Source organism: Schistocerca nitens, chromosome 3 (genome assembly GCF_023898315.1).
Source record: "Schistocerca nitens isolate TAMUIC-IGC-003100 chromosome 3, iqSchNite1.1, whole genome shotgun sequence".
NCBI classification, from domain to species: domain Eukaryota; kingdom Metazoa; phylum Arthropoda; class Insecta; order Orthoptera; family Acrididae; genus Schistocerca; species Schistocerca nitens.
This window is the reverse complement of record NC_064616.1, coordinates 927,428,287-927,453,318: the sequence shown is the minus strand read 5'-3', so window position 1 is coordinate 927,453,318 and position 25,032 is coordinate 927,428,287. Positions and strand designations below refer to the sequence as shown.

At 38.6% G+C, this 25,032-nt stretch overlaps 1 protein-coding gene across 2 annotated transcripts in view; it reads left to right on the top strand.

Annotated features, from left to right (window-relative positions):
• LOC126248998 (protein Daple) overlaps nt 1-25,032 on the top strand; it is a 206,665-nt gene that overhangs the window by 166,577 nt on the left and 15,056 nt on the right. For both annotated transcript variants that reach the window (XM_049950577.1, XM_049950576.1), the window contains one exon: nt 6,066-6,184. In XM_049950577.1, the coding sequence (XP_049806534.1) occupies nt 6,066-6,184 (119 nt within the window). The remainder of the gene's footprint in view (nt 1-6,065; nt 6,185-25,032) is intronic.

Below are 25,032 nucleotides of genomic sequence, written 5' to 3'. Positions count from 1 at the left end.
GTGACTGAGACAAAACATTCATAATTGAGCAACATTTGGGGCCTGCAGTATCCCAGCTGTCGTAGAAAAATTTAGAAAAGTGAGGCTCTTTAGAGACTAGGGGATGTAGCTGTTTGGAAAAGGTATTGAACTGTCCATTCAGAAAGACATTCAGTATATTGTAGGTACTCTTAAATCTATAAAGCAATTTCGAAATGGAGCAATTTCAGTGGAAACATTGACATACCCTCGCAGAACACTAAATTACCTGGCGATAATCCAGCTACCATTGAAGTTCTCAGGACCCATAATTTTAGTAAATATGATGTATCCTGCTGAGATTTAGTTGAGTATAGAGCAGAAGGGGCTTAAAGAAGAAAGACAGGGAAGAAGTATGAAAGAGTCAAGAATAATGAAATGGTAATCTAGAAAAAACAACAATTTTCATTCTCATATTTACCTCTCCTGTGCTGCCAAAATATGTAACAGCTGGATTTCCCCATGTTAAAGTGAGACCTTACATTTTAAATCCCACGAGATGTTTTTAAGTGTCATAAAAGGGGACATACTGGCATGAAATCCCATGAGATGCTTTTAAGTATTAACAATGTGGACAAACTGCCATGTCATGTGATGATCATGCAACCTGTGGTAAATTTGGGAAAGCTACGCGAGAGGCAGTGAAACCTTGCTTAGTACCACCAAAGCAGAAAGCAAACTGTGAAAAGGACAACTGAGCCATCAATCCCTGCATCATTGTTCTACCAGACAAATCAGAAGCTGATCAGTCCACAAATGATAGGTAAATTGATGTATGCCTGGCAAGGGTATACCCAGTTAGGGGTAGGGGAGGACATCTCACCACCCCTCCCTTTCCCCGGAAAAAAGATTTCTTCACAAACTGAATTGGCAACTTTCCCTGTGAGACAGACAGTTCAGTATCAGTTTGAAGAAAGTCAAAACATGAAATGAATATCAGCTAGTAGCAAATGGATTCAGAGTGATTTGTTATGAAATCTCATTCATCGTAAAACTAGCATCAGATCTGTTTCAGTAGATCCTTTTTGCCATCATCCTCAGTAGTGTAATGCGGCGGTAAGGGAGTCATTGGAGTACTCTGTATTTGTGGGCAATCTCACTATAATTTTGCCCCTTCTCCAACCCTGCAACATCGCATTTGGGAGGATGACGGTTCAATCCCGCGTCCGGCCATCCTGATTTAGGTTTTCCGTGATTTCCCTAAATCGCTTCAGGTAAATGCTGGGATGGTTCCTCTGAAAGGGCACGGCCGACTTCCTTCCCTAATCCGATGAGACTGATGACCTAACTGTTTGGTCTCTTCCCCCAAATAACCCAAGCCAACCCTGCAACAGCAGCACATATGCCCCAGCTGATGTTAATGGGACTGAAGAAGATGACACTCTGCATAGGCTTCAAATTCTTGATGGAGGAAATTGTATGCATGGAATTCTGCTATTTGTGGTGTGTGTGTGTATCCCACCTGTTTTGGTAATGAGAATCACCATTGTGAGCATGAAATAATTTGAGGATTTCAAGCCTGCTGTTTGATTTCAAACTGACTGGATCCCTTATTGTACTAAACATCTTAAAACACCTGTCACAGATATTGGGGAGAAGACAGAGGTCTGCTACAGTTTTACAAATCTTTCATGCAGTTCTGGTTACATTACGGGTACTGTGTATATGGATCATCGGGGCCTATCCATCGGTAAATAATACTACAAATGCCATTGACAAAAAGTGGATGAACCTGGTCACATGCGCCTACAATACCATTTCTGTTTCTAGTCTTTCCATACCCTTGTGCAAGCACAGTTATAAATATGGTGATGGAACATACTGGCAGAATGTAAATAATTTAGGAGTAAAGCTAACAACATACCATGTAGTAGAGATTGTAACGGAACATATTAAAGGCTTTACTTTAATGAAGTATGCGATCCCTTCCAAATTCAACCAGTTTAACGAGTATTTATGATTATAGAAAAGTTATTGTGTATGTTAACAATGATTGCACAACATGTCTCCATAAACAGTCAACCCATTAAATTATACTGAATAACTGACCCACACAAAAGTTTATATCACTTGATCACTGATACAGCAAATGTCATCATGAAAAACACTAAGTCTATCTTAAATAATTAATATGAAGTACGAAAAATAGTGGCCAACTTAGGTATTTTGGATCTCCTTAAATAAAAATCACCCAGTGAAACCTATTTGTTCACTAGGAGCGTTTTCACTCAGTATTCACGTAATCAATCCTATTTTAGACGAAAACCAATGTAATTCTTCATAATTCACGTTACTTACTTATTTATGCAAATTAGAGAAGTCAATTGACAAACTTCTAAAAAACGACCTTTTTGTAACAAAGAATTATTCTGTCAAGTCAACAAATCTGTCTGTCATTTTAATAACATGTTAAATTATGTCACTCGATGCAAATTAACAACTTTTCTGCACAAATTATGATAACAGATGTACATGTGACTTATAAACTATATCTCTTTTTAGTAGTTCTTTGACAATGTTATAAATACAAGCAGCAAGAAGGGTCGAGAGAGCAGTCGGAGGCAGTGGGGCAGTCGGAATGTCACTTTGGTGAAGTGTGTTTCTGTGTTATTGTTTGGCAAAACAAGGCAAAGAACATGTAAAGGAAGTACTACTTTGTGTTGTGTTGTTGACAATAAAATAGGAATGGTTCAAGGTAGACAGGGCATGATTAAATGAATAGAAACACACACTTGCTGAACCTCGACATTATTTTACTGTTCTTCTGCTGCAGAAGTTATGGAAACAATGGCTAAATTCAGTAACTGATTATGCAGAGCACTGAAACCTGCTGAGGTAGCTAGTTGCACCTTAAGGAAGATGAGCAAACAATTGGTGCATCTGTCTTTGGCATTTCTTGGGTTGTGTATGCAGACAAAAGCTACCAGTTCTGTTTGTTGTATTTGACATGCAGGAAGCAAAGAGGTTAACTATCTTTGTTCAGTCTCTCTCTCTCTCTCTCTCTCTCTCTCATTCTCTCTCTGTGTCCTCACTTCTTTCTGAGCCACTCTAAGGCTTAGTTATGGATAGTGTAGGACATTTGTCCTTGTAGTATTGTGTTTATGAATGTTACTGTTGTTTTCAAACTGTCATTGATTGTTGGCAAAAAACTTCAAAAAGGGGTATATCTCCTGTTAGGCGTTGTCAGTATGCCTAACTGTTTAAAGAGCTTTCTAAAGCAACATCACATACTATTGTTATATTTACTTATTGATACGTACTTTATCTGTGACTCTTTTTCTTTGTACAAATACTGAAGTTATGATTTTCTTAGGGAACAGTTTTCCTAGTATACTTGTAAAGATACAAGTTTATAATCAGATTGTTTAGTTTGGCATAGGGATACCTCTTGCTACAGGTGCTTTTAATACCTCTCAAAAACTTATTTCTACTGCTTGAATGTGAAGCTGCTGGTGTCAGTAAACTGCTGTCTCGCTGCACTTTCTCCACACTATAGTTACTTATTCTTGATGTACTTTCTTCATACTGCTGAATAGGATTCCATTGATGTTTTTTCATTAATAGTAATTTAGTCATCACAAATCTCCATCTTCCAACAGGTCAGTCACTTGCCATGATAAGATCCAGTTTATATTCACTAACTGCAATCATTACAGTTTTATTTCAAGTGATGAGGGCAATTGAAATTTGTATATAATAGGTGCAGATTGTTTTAGTGATTGCTTGTGATTTTTATACAGATGCAACTGCATGACATTAGTGGATAGTGCTGCCTCACTTACTTCTTATTTAATGTGTATTACTTCCTTGTTTGCAGTAGGTTCTGAGTGAGATGTGAATGTCTGCAGTGCTGCAGTAGTATTAAGAAGTGTTAATTCATTATTTTAAGATACATTAGTAGAGTGGAAATGGAAAATATTTTGAGTGCTATTTTTTTCACAAAATGTGTTTTCAGTACTCTGTTGCATGACTCTTGACTTGATTCATGTGCCAAACCATGAACAAAGTCTTTCAGACACACATTAGTAGATGGCGCATGGGCTTTGTGCCAAGCTGTGCTTCCCTCTGGAGTTCAAAAATTTAAAAGATATGGGAAGTGGTTTTTGTTGATTATAGTTCTACCAGTTAAAAGCTTAACATGTATTTCTGTACTTATATAATCATAAATAAAATGTAGTGCATCAGTATTAATTGCATTTGGAACAAAAACTTTCTTTCTGCTATTTTGCCAAAACATGGCATTTTTTAGTCCATAGCTGTGTATAGATTACAAGTTGATTCATGAAAAGAAGAAAACAGCAACCATTCACCATTAATAATACTGTTTATTTACACAAATAGCCCTACTACTGGTTTCAAACTGATGGGTGATCTTTAGACAGCTGTTCATGTTTATATTACATATTTTGTTGTTGTTTACATTATTTTATTCTTGTACCAGAAACCTACATATTATGTACACAGTTGTGACTATATTACTTTTGCCAAAACTTTGACACTTCCAGTGCATTTTCTGCTACTTGATGAAGTACATTTTCTGTGTGGGAGGCTGGACACAATCGGCATGGAAGCCTCTGATAAACAACTGTTACATTGAATATCATCTTGATCAGTGTAACCCCATCTTGCCAAATTCTAGATCTCAGTCTGTTCCGGGACTTCCAGGTCATCCATTTCTCATCATAGCCAGGAGGTAGGATTTTTGAAACTGTATTCCAGCCAGAGGGAAGGTAGGTTGTAGCCCTCCATAGTTGCAGCCTAGCTTTTGCAGCAATGGTTCCAAGTGCCATTGATGTTCTTATGAAACGCCTCCTTGATTTCAGCCATTGTGGGTGTGGTTTGTGCCCATACAGAGGATGCATTCTCTCTTGCTCCACTTCCTTTCTTTCCTCATTCACGACTGTTTCTCTTTGAAAAGGAGCTGCTGCTGTTCCTGAGAGGTGATAAAGCCATTGTCTGGTGTGAGATTTAAATCAGTCTGTTATGATACTGCAGGTGTCATTGAGAGCTATGTCCACCTGTGTGGCATGTATTGAATTATACCAAGTAGGACATACAGAATAGCATTGTGACATCACAGAGGTTCGTATAGTTTCAGGTTGACTACCCCACTTTGATCTGGTCAGTTTCCATAGAAGATTGTTCCTGGTGGAAGCTTATGAGCTGCAGTTCATGTAGTGCTTCTTGAAACTAGGAGATCTATCAGGTGTCACTCCTAGGTATTTGGGGTCTCATGGTGTTCCAGTTCAAAACCTGACCATACTATCTTTAATTTCAATTAGCTTCCCTGTTTCTCAAATAAAAAACACACATTTGTGAGATTTGATTTAAGTTGGTTTGTGTTATCGTATCTGTAAAGTTCTTTAAGGGCATCTGTGAGGGTGTTCTCAACTGATTCAAAATCAGTGCTCTGGGTGGCTAGAGTAAGGTCATCAACATACATTAGTTGCTGAGAACCAAATAGCCAGCAACTAATGTGAACACTGCCACATGTAATATAAACATGAATATCTTATCTGAAGATGAAGCCGTTGATCTGAAACTGTGTAACAGCACTACAGTATTAGTAACAGTGTCTGGTTGCTGATTTCTGCTTTGTTAGAATCAATTTGTAAAAACTTCCTTATTGGCACTTAGAACCAGTCAGTTTCATGGTATGCCACTTAGCACATTCTTAATAATGTATTTAGTTTGTAATTTGTCTTCTTATTTTTCACTGTGATGCCATGAGCAACATAATTGTGTAGTATCAAAATACCTTATCACTTTTTTCTATAAAAATTAGTTATTCTGTTGCCATTATCCATCAACTTTTTATTTACAGTATCTGCTCCCAATTGCAGACAAGATCTGTGACTCTAAGAACAGAAAGATTTTTGTAATTAGTAACTCTTCCATGTCTTCATATGCATGAAGTGGCACTCGCCACTGTCTTGCAGACCTATCACTTGGGTACTGCAGTCTGAAATACAAGAGTTCAAAATTGCATTTTTCAGCAAAATGTTTCAATTATATATGTCTTCTAATTTTACTTGTAACATTTTCAGGTACACTCGCTGACAATTTTACGGATAACACACTGAGCTTAGGAACAGCTGGAACTAGGAGAGCTGTGTATTACACAGAAGAAAGTAATGGTGTAAAGGAATCTGGAAATGAAAGCTATGTAAGAAATTTGAATAAATATTTTCCATAGGTTATTGATGCACTATTTTTGCTGGTAAACAGGTTATTCAGACAGAATTTATGTTTCTTACCTACCTCTTGAAGAGTGAAAACTTTCCACAGTTCAAAATCTTCCCCTCTTAGTGAGCAGACTTAGAACCATACTTACCTTGATAATCAGTAAAGGAAAATTCAGGATGGCTATTATGTTTATAGAATTATAGATCACTTGTCTTGAAAACAGTGTGCAATTGACCCAGAAAATAAACTATTTTAGCAGGAAATTATGAGCTTTGGCCATCACCGACCTATTTTAGGTCATAAAATGGATGCAGTAGATCACTTTTCACCAAATAGAAGATGTGCTGAGCAGCACACACAACCTACGCCATACCCATTCTGATCATTCTCCTGCTCCCAACCCCCTTGCCTTAAGGGCATATTGAACAGTCGAGCACTAGACTTGTCCTACACATATCCCTCCATCTATTCCAATCCTATTATTAGCATTTATGATGTCATCAAAGACAACCTCCCGTCATGACATCCATTACGTATATTCATTCCCCTCTTACCATTCCACATAAGTATTTCATGGGTATGACCATGAACAAACTATCCACTCAGATAAATATCTGGTGAGAAACTATTGCCAAAAGCTAGATAGACCACTGAGTTGCAGAGCTTGCTTATAATCTAATGTGGTTAGCTTTAATTTCTCCTTCACAAGCTGAGTAGGGTGTATACGACCTGGGAGATCCAGGAAAAACCCAGGAATTTTTTCATCTGGGAGAAAACCGGGAAAAAGCCGGGATATTTTTAGAATTCTGGGAATTTTTCATTGTTTGAATTTTCAGTTAAATTTTTGTAATTTTAACCGGTAAGAATTGATACTCTAACAAAGGATATTACTGTATCCCGCTACTGCAGAGTAATACTTCAACAATAAAACATAAATGAGAGAAAAAACAAAAATAACTTAAATTGCAAAGGAAATGTGCCATATACAATGACAACACACAGTACTCATGCAAGCGTCTGCCAATTGAAAATGTGTCAGAGGCTTTAGGAAGACTCTGCAGTGCTTCATAACAACAAATTGCCTCCAGTGAGCGTGAAGTCGCAACTATATACATTTTACTTGTTTTAGTAGTTACGCACGGGCTCATGTGCATGCTCAGTTGAGTCACGTTTGAGTATTAGATCCTCCCACTTCTGGCTACAGGAATGTGGCTGTTGGCTGTACAAGTGGTCGCAGCAAGCAGCTAGATGCTACCGAAAAAAGGGGGCGCCAAATTCATATTCTTGAGGAAAAAAAACTTGTTTCACAAAGTGCCTAGCATCCAGCACACGTTTGTCTATCGATAATTCATATGATTTTGAAATGCTTCCCTTATGGTTTTTGAACAATTTTGATCACATTTTAAGTTGATTTCTGAATAAATCATAAGTTGACTTTTGAATGCATGCATAGTGTACGTGATGTCTCTGTCAGGAGAATCCTCGTCACATCTAGAAATAAACTTTCTGCAGACAAAAGGGGGCGAGGCAATACGAGCTGAGGGAGTAATGCCGAACGGATGAATGCCAATCATTGTCTGATTATGTGGTTGATTGCGTTTGCGAATGATGAGCATTGTTATAATTACTAGCGAAATCCATAGATTCAGACTACCAGAATGGAAATAAACGACTAACAGGAATAACAGGTGAGAAAGATTATGTATTACCTTCTTGGTGTATCCAAGAAAATGAAATTTTGACAGAAAATTTTTGGCCAGATCGTTACACTAGTAAGGACCAGTTGTACAGTCCCCGGTTAGCAGACGCGTAAGTTCTATTCTGGAAGTAACGCGGAAAAGTGCGTTGTTCGAACACGTAATAATGCCTAACCGGAAAATAATCGCAGGATAACTAAACCTGTGATTCTGACAGGGTTAGTGAAGTTAATCGGCGAACAAATTTTGAGAATGGCAGCAATAGCTACAGAATTGGTGATGACAAGATCGTTAGAACAAGGAAGGAGAAGAAACGGGGACATCACACAAATTATGGAAGAATAAGACGATCCAAATTTATATAACAATTTCGTAATACTACTTTTTGATCTCATGCTTGAGAAGCTGGTGCGTTTGAATGAAATGTGAAACTATTTCCTAACATAAAGCTTTTTGCTTGTAGTAGGCCTAATAGGAATTTGTTATTGGTACTTCGTGGATTATATTCTGTCGTGTTATAAAAATGGCCATTTGTGCCAAAACAGTCTCGTTTATTTGGTGTGTTACAAAATTGCTGCCATATTAGAAAGGCCTATTTTGTTTTATCCAGCAGACAGTGACAAAATAGACGTAATCAGATCGAGAAACCACATCAGTCTTGGGTATTATTTGTATTAACAGCTTTTTCAGTATTAGATAACGACGTTTCAATTTTTCATGTAGCAAAACGTTTGACGAACTTTGATGAGGTAATAGATTCTTTCGCAGAAAGGTAAGCACGCCATGTAAAGCTGTAGCAAGATTAGAGAGAAAAAAATGCAAGGAGCTAAGGTTTGAAGAAATGTGTAATTTCTTGCTTATCTCTTGTCAAAAAAATGGCTCTGAGCACTATGGGACTTAACTTCTGAGGTCATCAGTCCCCTAGAACTTAGAACTACTTAAACCTACCTAACCTAAGGACATCACACACATCCATGCCCGAGGCAGGATTCGAACCTGTGACCGTAGAGGTTGCGCGGTTCCAGACTGTAGTGCCTAGAACTGCTCAGCCACCCCAGACGGCCTATCTCTTGTCAGTATTGGTTTTATATATCCTATATTTAATTTTATGTCACACAAAACAGCAAGTTATTAACTAATAGGTGATAAAGAGTTCAGATTTTCTGAAGAGTTCTTGTTCGCTCGACTACAAATAATCCCTTCCGCTATTAATTGCGAGATTTTTTTAAGAGGGGCAGGCTGTCAAACTGGCCGACTGGGAGCAGGAGAGGCACCACGGGACACATTTCAATTTTCACTCACCTGAATATAGTTTGGACGTGTGGTAGAAAAATGATTTATGAAGAGGCATGGCACTGCTCTTTGGCATACTTAAGACTAAATAATATGTCTTACATTTCCTCGAATACATATGTTTTATGTTTCAAACTTTTCAGAAAGATGTGCGCTACAAGATGAACATTTTTGAAAATTTGATTTTTTTTAGTATTTACTCAGTTTGCAAATGTCGTAGATCCAGGGCTGATGCGCAGAGCAGTCTGTGCTGTAGTGTTTACCTTTAGTGATTTTGCTGTTTTCCCTACGTTTACTCTCACGTCAAATGAAAACAAAACGGATATCTATGGCTGGGAGCTATCAAGCGAATTAAAACACATTCACATAATTACGGAAGGCTAAAATATGTCATTAGTTTCAGATTTTATTTTATTTCCACCTTTCTGACAGTCAAGCATTAATCGCCTTGCAGAACAATGAAGTTATTTTTGTCTGTTTGCTAAAGAAATTTGACTTTTGTTAACTTTTTCCGCAGAGGCAGTCAATATATTTGAAACGAAATGTTTAATTCCAGAGTACTGGCTAGTTTCAACAGTTCGCTGCATTTCAAGTGCACGTTTTCATTTTCTAACACATATGGCATTATGTCATAATAAAGAACCAAACATGATATAATACAGCACTGGTACTCCAAGAAAATTTACATCCCGAAAACCACACTGAAAAGCTTAATATCAGGTTGAGGTCTACTTCATTGGGAATCCGGACATACAAATGTGCACATTAATTATGCACTTTAAATGTGCACATTTTAATATTATTCACGGAATTCCGATGCTCTTGCAGTATCCTCTGATGTCTTGTTTCTTTTATGACATAATGTATGATCTTTCAATGTTTTACACGTACGTACATACGGGCTTCCTACGGTGTTGCCTGTTATTTGCGCTTTCTGGAAACTGCTGAAACGAACGTATTTCTAACAGGTTGCGAGAAAATATTGCGAATAGTGGTTTGAAAAGCGTTACTTTCAAAGTAAATATCCTTTTACGTAAGTTGAACTATGTGCAAGAATGTACCATGAATTTATTAAATCACAGAGCATTTGACTCTTATTTAAAAATCAACTATTTGATGACGCACCATTTAGAAGAATTTCGAACCCTGAAGATGAGACATTTAAGTCATTATCAAAAATTTTACTAGCACATTTGTGTGATATATCTTAAAGTGTAACACGCGCAAAAAATATCAACAGTATATGCGAAAGCCTAGCTTCTGTTGCAGCTTGAGAACAATATTATATGTGAAAACTTTGCTTTTCTTGTAGCAACACTATGTATATTAATTTAAACTATTAACTTTCCCTGTTTGTGTGTTCGTGCTACTTAACAGTGCTGTTGCTGTTGGCTGACTACATCACATGTCAATGCTCTGAATATCTGCTGTCATTGGCTGGCGAGATCACGTGACATGAGCTACGAACGGCCTGCAAAAGCGCATCGAAATCTCGATTTCAATGCTTCGGAAAGTAAAGTGCGGTGTTTGGTGAAATTCCAGTGTATACTTTCATAATACGAAAATACGCAGTACATGTTGCTGCACATCAAAGATGTTTCCAAAATGTGTCTTTTCCCCTGAATTTAGTTTTCTAAAGTGTCGGGAAATTGTACCCCCGTGCATAAAACCATAACCATTCAAAGGATTGATAAGGGAAAATATACTGTCACTCGGGAGAAAGTGTATTTTTAACCGGGAAATCCGGGAAAAATCCGGGAATTTTTTTTCCTTGTCCCTGTGTACACCATGCTGGGGCATTTATATTCTTCTCATGAACACCGGCTTTACTGAATTGCACAAGTGAGAATCTTTTCAAACTATCCTTCACTCTCGTAACCCCCTGTTCTCAATCTGCTGCTTCCTATCTTCCCTGGCACTATCATCCAGCTAATTCCAAACTTCTGTTCACACAGCTTACTCACGTGTGCCTCTTTTGGATGATGGATATGTGCCACACTGTATTTTGTGCCACGCTGTGTTATATTCAAAAATTCAATTCTCTTCACTGGGAAACACTGTAAAAATAAAAATAACCCACTGGATTAATTGGAATCTGTTTCAAAACTTACTGAGAAACATGGAAACAAATCTCTTTCTGGTAATTGGTTAACTCTTAGGAGACCACCTTAACACTCATTTTCCTTAACTGCAAATGCCCAGTAATGATTTTGTGCACAGATATTTTGTCCATCTGTAATCTGAACATTTAATAAATATCAATATTGAAAAATTCCACTTACTTTACTTTGTCCTTGCTTTTGATTGTTGATTGGCATCCATAATTTAGTTCTTGCACCACCTTCTCCCAATATTTCTTTGAAAGTTTGCATTATCGCAGTTTTGAGAGGCAATAATTCCCAAGGAACTGCTGATACGTTAGGAGTGTCTAAGTGGTTGAATTTACCAAGCTCCCACAAAAGTTGATGGTGTATTGTTGCTCAGTGGACAGTTGCATATTGTGCTTATACTAAATACGACAAAAGGGATTTAAGTTTTTGCCACTCCTGATCAAGTTAAAAATCAATGACAGTTGATCTTGGATGCATTTTGAAGCTGGTATTCCACCATCAGTTCTACCCAGAACACACAGTGGCTAATAGGAGTGCCAGAATAAAGGGGTTGAATTAGTTTGTGGATAGACTTTGTGTGTACAGGAGGTGGTTCAGAGAATTCTCTAGTCGTGCAGGAATATTTCAGGAGCACACGTGAATTAATTGTCCTGTGTGGATTTGTGTATGACCTTATAATTGGATGCACATGTATCAATGAGTGTAAAGTCATGTTACACAATTTCTTTTACATTCTTGAATGTTATTGTAACCCACAAATATAGGACATAGATAAATGTTATTTTCCAGATGGAGAATGTGTGACATTCAGTATGTAATGTTCTACAAATCCTCCTCGACACTTTTGTGAATTGGATGTGCTTGTTGTAAGACCTTCATAATCCATGGGTATAATTTTCCTTTGACTTATTTACATTAGGTTATAGCACGGATATTGTTGAGATCAAGAAAATTACAGATATTGTGCTATTAAGAGAGAGGAATGTGGTGGTAGTAACCTCAAGAAAACTGGATATTGTTCAGAAATTCAGTCTATATGTTTTCAGTTGACTCAAAATTCTGAAATTACATCTTTAGAATTAACTGAGGGGGCCAATATAATCTACTGAAAACTTTTTGACTCATTGTTAAGTATGACTCAAAATGTGCCTATACCTTGTGTCACATTAAAATTAGTTTAATATGGGATCAACTGAATACATTGTGAATGTTCTGCATACTCCAGTTGAGTATATTCATTTCACAGTAGCAGCAATGAAATAATGCTGCATGTTTGTTGTCAAGTTTTTCCATTGCTGTCACTGTGTTTCATGATAACTTGTTCTTCACATGTATCTACATTGATACTCCATGGTACGATACTGAAAAGCTCTAAGCAGCATATGAACAATGGAAGAAGTTAAGGTAAACACTTTCCATATAGCTGATGCATTGAGGAACAGTATACAGGCACATAAATGAGTTAGACAATGTGCTCTCTCAGAGCTAACAGACAGGTAAAAAAAAAAAAAAAAAACAACACTAATACAGCTTCATTCTCTGTGAGAGAAAAGAGGTGTCTGGGATGGGAAATGGAGGGAAGGAGGGTCATGGCCAGATAGAAGAGAGGGGCAGCTAGGGAATGGATATAAATCCAATACCTGCAAACTTTACCTGCTGTTGGGGTGTTGGCAGATATTGTTGCATGTGTTACTTGATGGAATAGGAGGTGTCAGTTTGATGGAAGGGAAGGGGGAGTGGCAGTATAAAACAGAGGAAGTGGGAGACCATGAAGCAATGTATGAAGTCTGTTCAGAAAATTCCGCAACGTTTATAATTTCGCGCCTATGGTGTGTTGGAGCGAAATGCTGTTGGCTTCCCTGCACATGCCTGTGTTTAATGTGTAACTACCGGAAATTTCATTGTTGTATGTCTGGTAGTTATTGTTCAGTACTGTATTGAGCAGATTGTTCTGTCTCACAGTTTGCAAATTTCGAGCTGTCAGAGTTAGAGGAGCAATTTGTCTGCATTAACTTTTGCATGAAACTCAATAAAACCTTTACAGAGACACACCAAATTATGCAGGAAGCCTACAGTGATGAGTGCTTAACCCATACTCGGCATTGCGGATGATTCACACAGTTTAAAAATGGCCTGACGGAAGTTAAAGATGACACTCGTACAGGATGCCCTTTGATGTCTACCGATGATGCTCAAGTCAGGAACATCAATGAAATTGTGTGTGCCAATCGAAGACTGATTGTCCAAGAGATTGGAGAAGAATGTCACATTTGAGTTGTATTATGTCATGAAATCCTGGCACAGCATCTTGGAATGCATCGTGTTGCTGCTAAGTTTGTCCAATGGCTCATTAGTCAATACCAGAAATACCTTTGCCTCACAGTCTGTGAAGAGCTTTTGGATCAAGATGTTCATAAGAGAATCATAACTGATGATGAAACGTGGGTCTACGGCTATGCTGTTGAGACCAAGTTTCCATCTTCACAATGGGTTGGGAGAGGTTCTCCAAGACCAGAAAAAGCTTGTCAGGTCAGATCAAGTGTCAAAGCCATGCTGATAGTTTTCTTTGACTTTGAAGGATTAGTTCATCGTGAATTTGTGCCACAGGGCAAACTGTTAATCGATGGTACTATTGGGATGCATTGCGATGCCTGTGAGAAAATGTGAGAAGGAAACAGCGTGAAATGTGGGAAGACAATTCATGGCTCTTGCATTGCAATAATGCACCTGCACATTCATGCCTGTTGTTGCATGACTCAAACCAGCAAGAGGTGCACAGGGACTATTTCCAGAAGTGGAGACAGCTTTAGGAGCAGTGTATCAATTGTGTAGGAGCGCATTTCAAAGGAGGCCATGCACAATAAGTAAAAGGTAAGTGTAGAAAAATTTTGTGGACAAAATTCCAGAATTTTTTGAACAGACTTCGTATTTGTGTACAGATTAAGTGATTGATGTGTCAGTCTAGAGTGAGGTGCGAGAAAGGGAATGCATGGATGGAGGTAGGTGTTGAAGAGACATCACCAGAGGTTAATGCCAAGCGATTTGTGCGTTTGAAGGATGTGTTGTAAGGACAATTTCTATCTAATAAATGAAAAGTGCTAGTTTGCTTTCATTCTACTGTATTAATTTTATTTTGTTAACCGGTTTTTGGCTTACAAGGCCATTTTCAGACATTTACTGATGTCTGAAGGTGACCTTGTAAGCTGAAAACCGGTTAACACAATAAAAGTAATGCTTCGTTGGAACTAATCCATGTGGTTTGAGAATTAGCGGTATGTCTGGATATGGCATATGGGAGATCTGTATGTGGACTAGGTTTTGGGGATAATGTCTGTCACTGAAATCCTTTGTTAGACTATACAAAGAGATGTCTTAGTGTGGGAGGGATGGCAGATATTGAAGTGTACATATGATTGATAGGTTTTTTTATATATAAAATGTTATTGTTTATACATGGTTCATACATTTTATAAGGATGAAGGTTTTGTAGAATCATCCAAGAGATGGAGATCAACGTACAGGAAAGTGGTATGCTGAGTTTAAGGGCCAGGCAAAATGGATAGGTGAAAAGTTGTTGAGTATAGCATGTCTTAGCCCTGAGTGTCTATCATGAAGATATAATCAATGTCCATGAACCACACAAGGGATGTAGGATATTGGCTAATTGGGAAGAAATTTCCTAGCTGGAAATATTAAAATAGCCAGTATTGCTTGCAAGTTGAAGATGGAGCTCAACATATGTAGCATTGTTGAGAGGACCATTTGTGGAACTTTCATACAGAGTCGTGTGGAGGATCTGAATCAGGGGCTCAGCTGGTTCTGCAACTGTGTAGGTTGCAGATTCCTTGACTTGTACTGTGGGATGGAGAGGTGTCAGAATCTACACAATAGATTGGAGGTTCACTACACACTTCAGGCAGCTACATAGGTGGTGGAGCTACATGGGTAGTTCGGCTGTGTAGAGGGGGCTGGACAGTTTTTTAGGGTATAAGGTCTCTGAGAAGTTTAAGCAGGGATACATTCTCAAAGGATTCAGGTCAAACACAGAATGAGGGTAGACCTAGGAAACATTAGTATTTTAGTTGTAAATTGTCGTAGCTGTGTTGGTGAAGAACCAGAGCTCCAAGCACTCATAAAAAAAAACACTGAAGCAGATGTTACAGGTAATGAGAGCTTGCTAAAGCCTGAGATAAGTTTACTTGAAGTTTTTATCAACAATGCAACAGTTTTCTTAAATAATGGATTAAATTCAGATGGTTGGGGCATGTTTGTTGCTTTTAGAAGTAGTTTATGCTATGAGTTAGTATGGTTAGAGGTTATGTTTGACAACCAGGATAAATTAATAATTGCTTCCTCTTACTAACCCCACTGACTGAGATGATATAGTTGCTGAAAGGTTCAAGGAAACTTGAGTCTCATTTCAAGTAGGTACCCAACTCGTACAATTATAGTTGGAGGTGACTTCAATCTACCCTCAATATGTTGGTGAAAATACATGGTTAAAGTTGGTAGTAGGCATAAAAAATCGTTTGAAATTGTACTAACTGCTTTATTTCAAAAGCCTGTGTTGTAACCAGGTGAAACAACTTTCGTTCGGCCACACCTATGGGTTTATTGATTGCTCTCGGAGGAGGCTCATCACACAAAAACATATGAAATATTAGTTCACTGTATTACATAAATAAATAAAAGATCTACTTAACTTCAACACACTTCATTGGCACAGGAATCCCAAATAATTTACAACTGTCATGGACTAGCAAAGCACCACTTGATGCACTAATTAACAAATTGTTTCTTGCAGAACGATGTTCAACATTAACAATGCTACAAGTTTGTCTAAAACTTTGACTGTCATGTTAGTCCTATACTGTGATGCCATGTGTGACAGTGTATTGACCTCAGTGGTAGGGCACTGCTGTTGCTGAGAGGGAGGCATGGTGTTTTTGAGTGCCTCTCATATTTCGTTGTGGATTGCAGCAAGCCCTTGCTAATGTCTGTCTGTGATATCAATTTGTGTTGCCGACTTTGCTGTGGCACCACAATCTCTGGACGATAAGACATTCTGTCCCCCCCAAACCTTGCACTATTGTCGTGTAGGGCAGATGCACATTACGAATGCGGATACAGATGGGGAGGTAGTGAGGGTATCTGACTGATGGCACCTACCTGCCCCCACCGCGGTATGCACCTTGTTGGCGTCCCGGAATATCAGCCAGAAAACAATATGAAAGGTGCACACCCACATCCATTGTGTTCGGTTGGATGGCAAGTGGATCTTCTGGAGCAGCGTGATGACCTTCCAGGGCCGGATCTTTCATGGACATCGGTTTGGGCTGCTAGGTGGGAGCTGGCGTTGGAGACATAAGCGGCAGTGGTGACTGCGATAGTATAAGTGGGGGCGTCCACCTTCATGGGCACCACAGTATGGTCCCAGCAGTGAGAGGTGGCACGATGGCTGCAACTGCATATGAGGATGCCAGTGATGTGCTAGGTCTGTGGGCAAACATTCTGCAGCAGAATCACTGACATACACGTAAGTGCAGTGCTGCCGGTATCGTAGCCACCGCAGTAACCCAGCAGAACCGTGGACAATTTATGAGGTGTGTCTGAGTTCTTTGGTAATGTCTCCACATTCCGAATGCTGCCTCTTGCCAAAGACTTTGTAAAAGACTTCCTCCTGCAGGTGTAACTTTGTCCGATGTTGTGGAATGAATTTTTTCTGCAGCAGCCACTGAAAATGTAATGGTATATCGTGCCTTCTACCACATAACAATTCTGCCAGTGACTTCCCGTCACTTGTCAAAGAGGGGTAGGAGGACAGAAAAATTTTTGAGTGACTGCTCCCATGTGTGGGAGCTACAGAATTTCTCCATATGACTTTTGAATGTTCAAACGAACTACCATTGATGGCACGAAACTGTTAGAAAGTGACTACTGTGAATTATGGACCATTGTCTGAGACAGTGACCTCAGAAAGACCTTAAAAAAAAAAGACAAAGCCAATACCTTACTTGCAGTAGTTGTATATGTCATGGGAACAACAAAAGGAAACTTACTGTAAGCACCTACCACTAACAACCATCATGTGCTCCAGAATGGACCTGCAAAAAGCAACATGAATGTGCTGCCACGGTCCAAACAGATGTGACCACTGTAAAAAGCATTGCGGCATAGACGACTGATTCTCCACACAAAGTTTGCAACAAGCGGTCATTTTTTCAATCTGAGCTTCCACGCCATGCCAAGTACAATGATGGTGGCCAAGTTATTTTGTGTGAACTATGCTCCAGTGACCTTGGTGCAATCAAGATAAGACTTCCTGCTGTACGGATTGAGGAATCGCAACACGTGTCGTCATGCTCTCTCTGCAATAGGAAAACACCTGATCACTCAGAAAGCATGTGGTGGTGCGAAAAATAGCAGTATGGTATGGGGTGGAGAATTTCTTTCAAACTGTGTGGCCACCCGTGGCGCACATATTCCTAACCAACCCGAAGAGCTGCATTGGTAGCAGTGGCTGCAGCAAATCACTGAAAGTTGAGAGGAAAATTTTGAAGACATTCAACATTCTGAGAATCGATCTGAAAACATGATTCATCAGATGAATCAATTGCTGTATTGAAACTGACTGCTAACTAAGACAACATGTGAGCATTCGAATGTTGGGCAGCGGCTCCGTACAACAACTCATACTGATAAATAGACAATATCAGAGCCCACTGTTGCAAGTTTTGTGCTTTGTTGAATGCCGATGATCTGTCAGCAAATGAGAATGTCTGATTGTACAAATACTGGTGTAATTTTGTAACACCATGGATAATGGCAAATGCCTTTTTTTCAGTTTCCCTATGACTGATTGGAGATCCTTAATGTTACAGTGCACTGATAGATCTCTAATTGCAGCCAAGTGCAATGTAGTTGAATGTATAGTTTGTGTATTTATTACATGACCAACATAGTTCAGTTCTTCCTGGCTGAAGGAGGACTTTTCCATATTATGCTTTAAGCCAGCACCAGAAAGAACTTTAAACACACAGTCTGAATTTGCTAAACCTTCAGCAGGTGTACGACCTGTGACCTTAATATTGTCCAAATAGTTTGTACAAGAAGGGGCTTTGCTGTTAACTGTTCCAGGAACTACTGAAAAATTGCAGGAGCTGAAGCATTTCCAAACAGTAGTCTTTGAAACTGGAACAAACCTGAGTGAGTGTTTATCACAAAGTACTGCTTACACTGTTCAGCCAGTGGTAACTGTACATATGCCTCTCGCAAATCTATCTGTGAAAGGTATTTGCCCTATCCCAAATTGTCCATCAGTTGCTCCTGATCTGGAAGAGAGAGAGAGAGAGAGAGAGAGAGAGAGAGAGAGAATCCAATACAGTGCATAGGTTTAGAATTGCCTCAAAGTCAGCACACAACTGTAAATCACCTGAAGGGCTCTTCAGAATAACCAAGTGATGCCCATTGGCTTGCAGAAAAGGGGTTTGAAAACCCCATTGTCTTGCCATCTTTGCAATTCACGAGCAACTTGCTCACATATTGCATGGATGCAGGTCGTGTGCAAAAAAATCATGGTTGTGCATTGTGATGTGCACATCAGAGTCTTTTGCCCTTCCTATACCCAGTTCAAATAGTTCCTTGTAGTTACTACACAAGCCAAAACGTTAGTGTGAGACACTGAAAGACTGATTTGTAACACATCATTCTGAATGTACAAATTAAACAAATCAAATAAATCTAACCTAAATACGTTTACACTATTTTTAGAATTGAGTACATGAAAAGAAATACACTTTATCACTCCCTGGAAAGTTTCTGGCAAACTACACATACCAAGGACTGAAATTTCTTGTCCATTGTAGGCAGACAAAATAGAAGTATGCTGCTATACGATGGACTCCATATTTTGGCACAAGTGTCTTTGTCTATCAGGGAAACAGAAGCACCAATGTCCAGTTAAGACTTAATGGTCTTGTGTTCCACTTTTAAATGAACAAAAAGTTTGTTCGTTTGTCTGTGTATATCAGCAGAAGAGTTCCACAATGTGGAAGTACTTGGTTCAACTCGTGCCTGAGTGAGTGATATGATATGTAGTCTGTACATTTGTTGACAGCACAGTTGTTGTCAAGGTGCAAAGCACGATGGTGGCTGTCGCCTTTGCCCTGCCTGCCGCATAAACACACAGTTTGATTGTGACCCTCACGTCCACATTGAAAGCAACTAGCTTTATGCCACTGACAGTTTTACTGTACATGCCTTGAAAAACTCTGACAAGATGATTTTCTCACAGAATTCTGTAACATGGAGTGTGTTACAAAACTCCATGTACCATGAGACTCAGAGTTTGTACTCCTACTATTCTTATTGTTCTTACTATTTGTCTGAGCACTTTTCATAATTACTTCAACACTATTCTACACATGACACTCTGTATCTCGTGCACTACATACAAAATAAATATATGGAGCCTAAAACTCAACCTCTGTTGAGTCCACAATTACGTGAGATTCCACTGCACACAGCACTGTTTTTAAACCAGGGTCAGATAGTTTTAGAATTGCAGCATGAATGTGTGTGTCTGATACATTCTGCACAATAGGATTATGTAACATTATGTCACTATAGTTAATTCCACATGAACATTTAAAATTGCAATGTCGGGTGCGACCTCCGAGTTCTGCTATCTGGTGTTTGACTGTCTGAGCAGGCTGCTGCTTCAGATGAAAAAATTCAATTTGTGCAGCTGCTACAGTGATTTGACTGTCAAAATATTGGTAAGTGACGTTCTCAGGAACAGTTTCTCCACAGAGAGTAAGACAGATGCAATACACTTCAGGAAAATCGCTCCATACCTGTTATTTTGTATGTGGCAAAGTGTGCCTCTGATTGCACCCTGTAGTCCGACCATTCTTTGTCCTGGCTATGGTGTGGGCAAAACTTTGGAGCAGCTACCCATGGTGGTGATTTTTGAGTTTTTAGTAAGGACGTCAGTTCAGTGAGCAGTAGGCATTCCATCTGCTGTGCCTGAAACTGTGCAAGATCGATTAGAGACGTTTTCTGTGGCAGCTCGGACTTTTTGAAATGGTGTAGGACAAACAATAAGACAACTGATGCCGAGCGAGGTGACGCAGTGGTTAGCACACTGGACTCGCATTCGGGAGGACGATGGTTCAATCCCGTCTCCGGCCATCCTGATTTAGGTTTTCCGTGATTTCCCTAAGTCCTTTCAGGCAAATGCCGGGATGGTTCCTTTGCAAGGGCAGGACCGATTTCCTTCCCTGTCCTTCCCTAACCCGAGCTTGCGCTCCGTCTCTAATGACCTCGTTGTCGACGGGACGTTAAACACTTATCTCCTCCTCCTCCTCCTCCTCCTCCTCCTCTAAGACAACTGGCCAGCAGAAGAGCAACAAAATTTAGAAAAAGGATGTATAAAGCAGGAGGTAGCTGGTGAGAAACACAAGCCAGTTAAATGTCGATCACCATCACCGTATGTTGTGACCAAGTGAAACCACTTTCATCTGGCTACAACTGTGAGCACTTTGATTGCTCTGGAAGAAGGCTCGTCACACTTGAACACATTAAATATTTGTTCACTTTATTACATAAAGAAATAAAAGATTTACTTAAATTTGGCACTTGTCTTTGCCACAGGAGTACTGGATAATTTACAACTGTCATGGACTAGCAAAGTATCACTTGATGCACACTAATTAACAAACTGTTCTCTCGTAGTACTGTGTTCAAAATTAACAACACTACAGGTTCACCTGAAACTTTGGCTGTCACATTGGTTATGTACTATGATGATTACTCCTTCAGATGAGGTCATGAACTGGGGAGAGCTCTTGCTTGTTCAACACTATAATGACCTCAGCACGAGAGTGCCGCTGTTGCTGAGAAGAGAGGGAGATGTGAACTTTTGGAACGCCACCCATATGTCGTTGTGGATTGCAGCAAGCTTTTAATCAAATTGCGTGCATATGGAGTGTCTCCCCGTAGTTATGCAACTGGAATCATGATTTACTATCAGAAATATCACAGTTTGTAGTAATTGATGGGAAATCTTCCAGTGAAACAGAAGTGATTTCTAGGATTCCCCAAGGAAGTGTTATAGGGCCTCTGTTCTCCTAAGCTATATAAATAATTTAGGAGGCAATATGGGCAGCCCTCTTAGATTGTCTATAGATAATGCTATTGTTTACTGTCTAGTAAAGTCAACAGAAGATCAAAACCAATTGCAAAATGATTAATTAGGAAATGGTCCAATCTGACATGTTGAAACCTGCCCTTAAATTTTTTATACATGAAGAATATGCTGAAAGAAATAAAATTGTAATGTTTTAGTTACTAAGATACACTACTAGTAGTTTTTTAAAAATAATTTTGAAAATCATCAAATTCATTGTTCGCAAGGTGGCTGGAGAAACGTACACTCCTACCATAGCTGTAACAGACAGAACATGTGCACACGGCAGGCACATGCCTTTGGTTGACAGCACATTGGTAAACAGGCAACACAGCACAATGCAATTATAATTTGTAAAGGGAATTTCAGTTTCCATTGATAGATCCTCTGACATGGTTGTTCACAACTACTATTCACTTATTTAATATGCATAATATTTAGCAGTTGCCTTTATGGTATTGCTAAATGTTAACAATGGAAATAAAACTGAATTAATGTTCTTTGTGGTTCGTCATATATTATTGCTGTCTTTGTGCAGGTTCCAGAGTTTCACAGTAATGGGAAATCCAGTTAATGTTTTTGACCTAACAGAGGTGAAATATGAAGAACGTGGTCCACAATCAAAATCACCTATTCTCCTGAAGACCTACATATGTATGTTATGTATAAATTAATTTTTTGGACATTAATTCAAATGATGTTGATACTTTGTTAGACGTTGTGAAAACATTAGAAGAAATAAGATATACCTGTGTTGATTCTGTGAATTGTGAATCTAACACTGATTATTGTGTTAAATAAAGTCCGGAACAAATATACAGTACCTTCCTAGCCCAAAGAAAACATGTATAGCAATAGCATACAGTGACATAAAAGTTGTAAATTTTTTGGTTAAATGACGGAGCAAGAAAATGCTTAAAGTTAAGCAGTGTGCAAAACTACTTTTGTGTCATACACTCTGAACTTGAATTATATAAATGAAAAGATGATTTACATGTAGTACGAATATTCACCAAAATGAAATTGCAAAAATGTGAAAGAAAAACTATTCAAAAGACTTAGGGTTGCTCTTGAGAGTCAGTGCACCATTACCGAGGGAGACATACGAGACTGGGCACATTACTGGTTTCCAGGCTTCTTTGACCTGGTGAAACATATTCAGAAAGTTATGTGGAAAAGGAGGTTGCAAATTAAGATGTTCACATCAAATAAATGTATAAAAGGGATGTCATTAATATGTAATATCACAGAGAAATTTGTAGTTGATGTGAAGACAAAGCTATTTGTTACACCCTAAAGTGTTGTATGTAGTCTACTATTCAGGATTCATGCAACAACTGCATGTGGACTGCGCTTTATCATTTCTAATGAGAAAGACTGAGTCGCTTGTGCAGACAGTGAATGCTGAGACAGACTCATATACAACAATGCCAGTGATACGTATCAGTAGATTACTGTTTCTGCAGCTTTATATCTGTTTTCAAGATCCTAAAGGCAAATTAGGACCAAGAATTAAAAAGAAAAAGATCTGTTTAACTGCAAAAATATTGCAATCAACGTAGAAAAATCCAGATAGTGGGAGAGAATGATTTGAATATTACATCTGAAACGTCTTCTTATCAGCTGCAGAAAAGGACATTTCTTTTGTTGGATCTGGACGTGGACATAATGATACCTCTGTCCTTACAAGGATGACAGAAAAATTGTTGATATAACTTAGATTCCACCTGGAACTAATAGTCTGATTGAGTCTCTTGATAAATAAATTCTTTGACAGTGTAAAGCATTTTTGAGAAAATTGTTGGACAATATAATTTCCAATAGCTCTTTGTCATTTCAGGTTTATCAGTGGACAGTATTGTTTATTTTCAGTCATTTGTGCAGTCAGTTTGCGTCACTACATTTTACGAGTTTGATCAAGTGACTTGGTACAAAGTGCAGTATGCAGAACATTGGTGATAACCATTTCTTACTTCATCCCAATTCTGTCTAAACAAAACTAATTATTACTGTGTAATGCCTGAATGCTCTAATTTTTCTTGTATCACACATGACTGGAGTAAGGAAAATGTTTGTTTTTGTCATCTGATAGACTTCACATTTTTGTGACGACTGCAGGGAATGAATAAGTCTTAATTGATGGAAGTCGTCTGTAATGTAACATTATATGCTGCCTTGATTTCCTTTCCTGTGCTAGTCACTTGTATAATAATTGCATCTGCAACAGTTTAGCTGTCAATGTGAACAGCAAGTTATCTAAATAACTAATAAGTTGAGACATTTTTGGCATGATTTAAGTGCTTGAAATTCTTGTGTGTGCACTTTAGGCTTTGCGCTGTGCGGAGCTATGTTCTGTTGCCATGGCTGCATCTGGTTATTTGCCAATTAGCACTCTAGGCAGGAAGGGCTGTACAAACCACTGCTGTAAGTGGTTTCTCATGTGGCAAATATAAGCAACTTTAACATTCTTTAATGCTTTTTTCCTTAGCAGCTAAAATTTTGACAATGCATTTCTTGTAGTGTATTCTTCCTGTGTGAAAAATTTCAGGATAGGTTTCAACACATTGGATTGGACCGTTTCTTTGTTAGGCAAGATATTTGTATTGTGCTAAAAATGGCAGTTGACTCTAAATAATGAAAAGTGTGAAGTTGCCCACATGAGTACTAAAATGAATCCATTAAATTTCATTTACGCACTAAATATCACAAATTTAAAGGTTGTCAATTAAATTAAATACTGAAGGATTACAATTACAAACAACTTAAATTAGTACCATCACATAGAAAGTGTTGTAGGGAATGTGAACCATAGACTGGATTTTGTTAGCAAAGCAGTTAAAAGGTGCGCCAAATGTACTAAAGAGACTGCCTACACTACACTTGTGTCCTCTTCTGGAGTATTATTGTGTTGCAGTATGGGATCCATACCAGATAGCATTGACAGAGAACATCAAAAAGAAGGGTAGCAAGGTTTGTATGATCATGAAATGGGGTGAGAGTATGACATGTAGGATAACTAAATTAGGATGGCAATTGTTAAAACAAAGGCATCTTCGTTTGCTGCAAATTTTTCATGAAATTTCAGTCAGCAGCTTTGTCTTGTGAATGCAAAAATATTTTGTCAAGTAGCACCCACATAGGGAGACGTTACCACTGTTAAAAAAAAAAAAAAAGAGAAATGAGGGCTCACATGGAAAGATTTACATGTTCATTTTTCCCACATGCTATTCAAGAATTAAATGGTTGAGAAATGGTCTGAAAGTGATTCTGTGAACCTTCCGCCAGGCGTTTAATTATGAATCGCATAGTAGTCATACAGATATAGATGTAAATGAGCCATAAACAAGTTTCCATTTGAGGGTGCTATGCAGGTACTCCTGGCTGTACTGCAGATTTTTACATATACCTTCCTCTCAGAGTTGGTAGTGATTGCAGGTGGCAAGGTATGGGATACACATCTGCTCATCATGAGGAATCTGACAGATAGGAATACAGTGGTATATATACTCATGTTTGAATGTCATCACTGACTGCTTGA